Source organism: Rhagoletis pomonella, unplaced genomic scaffold (assembly GCF_013731165.1).
Source record: "Rhagoletis pomonella isolate Grant_MI unplaced genomic scaffold, Rhpom_1.0 Rhpom_scaffold_00215, whole genome shotgun sequence".
Taxonomy (NCBI): Eukaryota; Metazoa; Arthropoda; class Insecta; order Diptera; family Tephritidae; genus Rhagoletis; species Rhagoletis pomonella.
Window position 1 is genome coordinate 39,150 of NW_023458769.1, and position 7,958 is coordinate 47,107.

At 38.6% G+C, this 7,958-nt stretch overlaps 2 protein-coding genes across 2 annotated transcripts in view; both read right to left on the reverse strand.

Annotated features, from left to right (window-relative positions):
- Positions 1 to 6,530, reverse strand: part of LOC118750362 — a 15,813-nt gene extending 9,283 nt beyond the window's left edge. The window contains exons 1-2 of the mRNA XM_036485082.1: positions 6,361 to 6,530; positions 4,775 to 5,721 (exon numbers count right to left, since the gene is read on the reverse strand). Of these exons, the coding sequence (XP_036340975.1) occupies positions 4,775 to 5,721; positions 6,361 to 6,530 (1,117 nt within the window). The remainder of the gene's footprint in view (positions 1 to 4,774; positions 5,722 to 6,360) is intronic.
- Positions 6,531 to 6,653: 123 nt separating this feature from the next.
- LOC118750364 lies at positions 6,654 to 7,781 on the reverse strand. Its single transcript, XM_036485083.1, has one exon. It carries the CDS (start codon positions 7,779 to 7,781, stop codon positions 6,654 to 6,656), a length of 1,128 nt encoding a protein of 375 aa, XP_036340976.1.
- Positions 7,782 to 7,958: the final 177 nt, after the last annotated feature.

Here is a 7,958-nt window from a genome sequence, read left to right on the forward strand (position 1 = left end):
GTTAACTTTTCCAAATTCGAAAAGTGTAGTGCTAACTTGACACACGTGAAATCAGCTGCTGGATAACCTGCAGTGATGGAAAAGGTGGTATAATCGTACCTTTATTTAGTTTGAAAGTACAAACACACAATTTAAGGTACATTTGGAACGTAGTCAAATAACTTTTCAGGAAATCAGTTCTTATTTTTATTGACATTTCAATGCATTTTCTGGTGCGGGTAGACCAGTTGCTTCCCTCCTTTGTGAAGGGGCATACAAATGATATAGAAGGGTAGCCAAAGTAACACAACTGTAGTTGATTTCGGCAGATTGACGGAAAATATTTCTTTTTAAAACGTCGTATTGAAGAACTGGGAGGAAAATGATTAACCTTTTCTACACCATAGTTTTGTTTCGCTCTGCTCGAAGAGACTCTTTTCATAGCCAAAATTTGTTTAATGTGAGCACAGAAGTTAATATGGTTTCGTTGAAAGTTGTTATCCTCCTATTTTCTTTATATAGAAATAGTTGTTTACTTTTTAGGTACATCCGTCTACTTTTAGGTAAAGTTTTCCGTAAATTAGGTAAATTTTATAATGATGGAATATCAGCTGTAAAAGAGGACCAGAAACAAACAGCTGGTTGCTCTTTGTTCAATAAACATACTTCCAAGTCAAAATTAAACATACCTAGCAGGGTCGCATAGAGAATCTGACACAAATTAATTGCCAATTAATTACACTGGTTTACAGCAAAAATGTTCTATGGATGCCACTATCCAATTGCTATGTAGAATTGCTCGGTGATTCCGAAAATCGAGTTTTTTTTTTTCTATGGATACGTTTTCGAGACATTTGCATTTACCGTTATTGAGCTTAACTCGAATATGCCCAGTACTTTGTTGGCTCAGATTTCGAAATTTTTTTTTAAGGTTGCTTCTTATAGGGATGAATGTGGCAATCGATGCCGTAAACCTATTCCTTGGTTTGTATTTAATAATGAAACCACTCACTGTAATTTTTATTTGAGTACAAAAAATGTTTCATTTATTCGTGGACTGTTTCGTGTGTACATATATTTCCCGAATATCAACCTCTTTTTTTTTGACAGCCAACGCCAATGTGTTCGCGTTGTGTAATTGTACATGGTTGCATTTAGTTATTAGTTATATCAGGGTTACAATGTTGTAATTTTACGTATTGAATATGCCCATGCACATTAGGTCAAATGATACATTTGGCTGTGCGAAAGTCCAATTTCGTAAAGGCAGTTTTACATTATTTTTTGTTGCCATTCTGTAGAGAATACTCCAAAATAACAGAAACTTCACTTAGTTTTTGTAAAATAAAAAACACCGTTATACAGCAATAAGCCAAAGTTACACTTTCAAAACGTTATTGATACGTTGTTTGCGCAACCGGTTTATTTTGTAAATTTCAAGTGCATTGTTTTTGTAAAGTTCGAATAACTAAAGGAAAATTTTAAATTGGGAAAAAAACTATATCTAAGTGAGAACCTATGTCCCAATTTAAAAAAGTGACTTTTTATCATTTGTTTGCAAAAAACTGACTTATTTGCATAACCTCAAAAATTTTTCTGATTTATTTCAATTTATGATTTTATGTAAGCTTTTACAATTTTGTTAACTTTCGGCAAACAAAATGGAATCGGAAATGGATAAATTAAGATGTAATGAGTTCAATTTATTTTACTTAATTTGCCGTTTTTAGCCGTTTTCATGAAAAAAGGTTTTTTGTGGGCTATCATGCTATCACAAAAGGCAAGTTGTTTGAAGTTTGGCTGATTGGATGTTCGAAAAAAGAAAAGCCTTTTTTCGGTTGTCAACCATGTTGAAAAAAATTTGGTGCTGCTGATATTTGCGAAAGTTCCATGAAACGCTTAGAAGAAAAAAACGCGTATTTTTTGCAATTATTTATCAAATAAATATGAAAATTATGGGAAACAATTTGGAAAGGATGCTAAAATATTTATATCTGAAAACATTGCGTTTCTTGCTGATGAGGTTCTTTTCGAAATCAAAAAGCCAACTGTGTCGACCATCAGCCGGATTCTAACTTTCGCTATCGCTAAAGTGCTAAAATAGGATAGCCAACCTTTTTCCGAATTTTTAGCTATCTCCAAAAATATCTCCAACATTTTTTGGTGATAAATAATCCATTTTAATGGTGATAAATAGTGAAAATGGAAGTATGTGATACCAAAAAAAAATAGCAGCCTCAATTTGCATTACATTTCATCTCCTGTAGCGTAGCCGAGGCTATGTTACAAATACACTAGCGCCTTCGCAAAAAGGCAAATCCTTGAGAGAACTCACGGACTGAAATTTCCAATTTTTTTTACTCAAAGTGAATAGAGCTTTGAACATTCTTTTAACAAATTAGTTATATAAACATTCGTATTCTTTTCAGGAAGTTACCAGCGATTTTCGGTAAATGTGTCACAAAGCAGCATTTGTATTCTGAATATAAATAGATAATATCGGTGGAGAATTTGGAAATACTGAAACCTCAAGTGAAAATGAAGTGATTTATGAAGACAAACTGCTTTAGGAATCTCTCCTCAAGACATATCTGCGAGACATGTAGTAAATATTTTTCTTTTTTTAATTTAGGAATTTCGATAATGCCATAACTAATCGCTAGAAGAATCCATTTATGTACATGTGACCATACTTATTTTATTATATAGCTCATTTTAAAGAGGAGCGGGTTGTGTATGATAAGAAAATAATTTGTGTCAAAACCAAGCTAATTGGACAATGTTTTTGAGTAATACCTAAAACATATACTCATCATTTGAACATACAAAAAAGCAGTAAGTTCTGTTTTACGAAAGCCAAGTCTGTTTAACATTTTATTTACTGCCTTTACACTTGTTTTAACGTTTTCCATCTTTTTACATTAAAATAATGCAATATTTTAGCTGCTATTAATTTCGCACAGAAAAAGTAATCATTTGACCTAATGTGCCATGTTAAGAAATGGAACTGAAAGTGTAAACATCTCGGGCCCATTTGAAAGCTTGCGCTTTCAAACATCTAGAAACAATGGGCATAGCTTGACGATGGGGCGTTTATATATTCCCTTAGTTGTTTTAGCAGAGACTACTCGTACCAGACCGTCCTTGCCTGGATGGGTATCAACCACTCTTCCGATGGACCATAGGGCTGGTGGAAGGAGATCATCCTTTATTATTACGATGTCGTTGCATTGCAAATTTTGTAGTGTTTGTGACCATTTTGGGCGTTGTTGTAATTGACCGATATATTCTGTTGACCATATATTCCAGAATTGCTGAACTAGGTATTGTAAATACTGCCAACGTTTCAAATAATTTACCTCGAGCATAGATGACATTGGTCGGAAAATTAGAAAATGGGCAGGGGTTGATGCGTCCTCATCCCCTTCGAATTTTAAACATATTGGTCTTGAGTTCAAGCAACTTTCAATTTGACACAATATTGTGGTAATTTCTTCATACGTTGCGGAGGCGGATTCAAGTGGAACTTCGTTGATTTCACTCCGGCCTCCCACATGCCACCGAAATGCGGGCCGGAGGGTGTTGAGAAATGCCATTGAATGTTTTGATCTACCAATTCTCTCATTATTTGCTCTTGTCTTGCTGATCTGTTCACAAATTGAATTACTTCGCGTAGCTGTTGATTGCATCCAACAAAATTTGTTCCAGAATAAATGTGGCATGGTCTGCCACGTCTCGCCAGGAATCTTCGCAGACAAGCCGTTGTTGAAAATTCTGTAACCAATTCCAAGTGAATAGCCTTTGTGACTTGACACACAAATAATGCAATCCAAGACTTATAGCGCTTACTTCCACGACCGCACTTGTATAGGGCCGGCAAAATCCACGCCGGTGTTGGGAAAGGCGGAGCCAGTTTCAAGTCGATGTCGGGGAAGATCACCCATTTGTTGTTGGAAGGGCTCGCCACGAAATCGCATGCACCGAACGCATTTGTATACACAGCGTTTGACTAGATGAGTTATGCCGGGTATCCAATATTTCAATCCTAATAAATATTGAAGTTGACGGCTTCCAGCGTGCAAGTATCGTATATGATATTCCTTCACAATTAGCTCAGTTAAGTAACTGTCTTTGTGTAAGATTAATGGATGCTTTTGTTCATAACTCATGTCAGCATTGTCAATTCGACCACCAAATCGTAATAGGCCATATTTGTCAACAAATGGCGCAAGTGATGCCAACGTGTGGTTTGCTGAAAGCTGTTTTTTAGCCGATAAGGCTCGAATTTCAGCCGCGAAGGACTTCACTTGGACATTCTTCATTAACACATTGTGGCCTGTCTGTAGTTCGGTTACTGTAAGTAGCCCTGTTATCCGTTCGGACTTAGCCCTTTTGCAATTTTGTGTGAACCTCAGAATCCAAGTTGTGATCCTAAGCAATCGGTTGTAGTCTGAAAATCTTTTGATGTGATTGGCTTCGGAAGTTGTAGCGATGTGAATAACATTCCTTCACTCTTCCATGTCGACGTCGTTGGGTGCCTCGAAATTCTGCTGTTCTGTTGATTCATTACAATACTTCAAAATGTCTGGCCCATGCCACCACAACTTGTTGTTAATGAGAGCCGAAGGCGATATACCTCGTCGCTAAGTCCGCAGGATTTTGCTGTGAACGAATGTGCCGCGATTGTTTAGCATGTACAATTTAGTTACGTACGATGTTCTGTTCGCGACAAATGATTTCCAGCGTCTTGGATGATCCGCAATCCAGACCAACACTACCGTGGAATCTGACCAACCAAATATCCTATCATTCTCAATGTTGAATATATGCTGCAGCTTCACCATCCGTTTTACCATTAGCTGCGCCGCGCACAACTCCAAACGTGGTAGTGGGGCTACTCTAGTCTTTGCAGCAATAAGATTTGTATAGATTAGTCCATCTGGACGTCGCACCCACAAATATATTGCAGCTAAATATGCCAACTCTGATGAGGCAGCGAATCCGTGGAGCTCGACGTGTCTGTTGTCTGACAATTGTAACCATCTTGGAATCTGCAGGTTGGTTATCTGACACATACTATCACGTAACACAAGCCATTGGGTTAATAGATCTTCGGGCAATGGTTGATCCCAGTCAATGCCTCTCAGCCACAGCCTTTGCATACAAATTTTAATGCTAACGACAACTGGTGCCAAACAACCGATCGAATCGAAGATATTGCATATATCAGACAAGACTGCACGTTTTGTAACGACATGTGGCATGGCCTCCAGCGCCACACTAAATTTAAAGCAATCCTTGGTTGTATTCCACAATAACCCCAAGGTTTTCACGGTTTGGGTATCATTGATTACGGTCTCTGTAGAGGACTCTCTGTCTTGTGTGGGAATGCTATCAATGAACTGTGGTGAATTCGTCGACCATTTCCGCAAGTTAAATCCAGCACTGTCAAGAATTTTACACAAATCATTTTTTAGTTTAGTAGCCCCCTCTACACTAGTTGCGCGTGATATGAAATCATCTACGTAAAAACAGGTTTCGATAGCGCTTGGAACATTGGGATTCAGTTCTGCATTGTCAATCGCTACTTGACGCAGTGTTCTGGTAGCCAGGAAAGGCGCGCAGGCTGTTCCATAGGTCCTTAAATTGTATTCCTGTATTTGCTTATTTGCATCACCCCTCCATAAGATGCGTTGATACGAAAGATATCGTGATGTATGAGCACCTGGCGGTACATCTTTTCTATGTCCCCAATGAACCCGATTTTATACCTGCGAAATTGTATTAGGATTGTGAACAGATCCTTCTGTATTGTAGGACCTACAAGTAGTTGCTCATTGAGTGACGTTCCATTATCTGTTTTACAGCAAGCATCAAACACTACGCGTACCCTTGTTGTAGTGCTGCTATGTTTCAACACTATGTGGTGTGGCATGAAATAGGTATTGCTAGATGAGCAGCTCCTTGCTACTTCAATGTGTCCTAACTCGAAAAATTCGTGAATAAAATCGGTATACTGTCTTTTAAGAAATACATTTTTGCAGAATTTGCCTTCCAAACCACGAAATCGTTTTAACGCCGCCTGCCTCGAGCCCCCAAGTTAACCATTGTACTCTTAAATGGGAGTCTGACGATGTATCGTCCACTTGGGTCCCTCTGAACGTGTTGCTGGAAGTGTTTTTCTGCTTGCTCTTCTTCAGGTGTCAGGTAACTCATTGTTTCGTTACATTCCTCGATTTTCCAAAACTGCTGCAGTTGCTCACCCAAGTCGACTGTCATATGTGCTGCTACTATTTCAAGATTTCGCTGATCAGCTACGTTACCGACAATAACCCAGCCGAAAATGGTTTGTATTGCACTTGGAGCTCCACTTGGATGTACAATCTTGTCTTGTAGTAAGCACCCACGATGATGTCAATCCGTCCACTTAAGTTGTATTGGGGATCAGCCAATTTCAGGTTGTTGAAATAATCAAGTTTTTCGTTGTTGATTGTGTGGCCAGGAAGATTTTGTGTCAAGCGATCCACACATAAAGCCTCCGTTGTTACCATCTTCTCATAATATGATGCCTTCAATTGTAGGTACACCTTACCCTTTGTATAACTTCTAGTGCCTGCCCCGACCCCATGAATTAAAGTTGTATCATATGAACGCTTAAGCTCTAGACGCTGTGCTCACGCCTCAGAAATGAGCGTGACTTGTGCACCCGAATCAAGTAGTACTCGACATGGTTGAAAGCTCTTTTGACCGTCTAATATGAGTACCGTTGCTGCTGGTAATAACGCTAGTGTTTGGTTGTATTGATGTGTCGCATTAACGCTAATCGACGAATGCCTCTGTTGCGCTTCTTGCGATTGTGCCTTGATTGGATTTGTTGTTACCCGGTGGAGGAACGAATTGTGTTTTTCGTTGAGGATTCTACAATTTGAGCGTGTGCATTGCGCTGCACGATGATTGTCTTGAAGACGGTTAAAGCATCTGTTGTTGTTACGTACTATATTAATTCGCCTTTCAATATCTAACATTTTGAACTGATTGCAGTGGAATAAAGCGTGATTCTTTGCGCATACGGGGCACGTTTGTATAACCGAAGTGTACGCACTAGATTGGTTTCGACACTTGTTGGCGTTGGGTTTCGATTCTGCTGCTTTGATTCCAGATTTGATCAAATTTCCTGTCTTCCTTTTGACGCTTTCCAGCTCAAATAGTCGCTCCTCTAGAAAATTTAGAAATTGTGCAAAAGTAGCTACTTGATCGGATTTCTTCTCTCTGTACAACAGGATTAGTGTTTCGGAATCGATCTTTTTTTCTATGTGAAATAATAATACGGAATCCCAGTGCTCTACAGGCTCATCGACCGCTTTCAAGGCATTAATTCCTTCATTTAATGTGTTCACGACTATTTTTAGTTCAGATGGCGACAGACACTTCATCGCCGGTTGATCGAATATTAGTTCCAGATAAGCCCTTTTTACCTTGTCGTTTTTATTATATTTTTTGCTAAGTAAATCCCAAGCTATCTTATAGTTTTCGTTTGTAGGCCTTAAATGCTTCACCAACGACAACGCGTCTCCCTTGAGTCTTGTTTGCAGGTGTTCAAACCTTTCCACGTCTGACAAACTAGCTCTAGTGTGGATCATGGCTTCGAATAGGTCACGAAATCGAATCCATTCGGTATACGTCCCATCAAATTCGGGAATTTGAATATGCGGAAGACGAATTTCGTGTTTGTCATGTGTATTACGATCCGTTGTTTGATTAAAGGGTGACGACGCTGGGTCCAACGCAGTGCTATTCGTCATTCTCTCGATTAGAGCACTCATAGGGGTTTGGTGGTCCATAAGTGACTGCATGGCCCTATGTAAATGATTAATAATTAATAATTTGTTTGCGAGGTCAGATAGAATTGAATTCTTTATTTGAAAAGTATTTTCTTTTATACAAATGTTATTGATACCTAATTACACTAATACTTACAA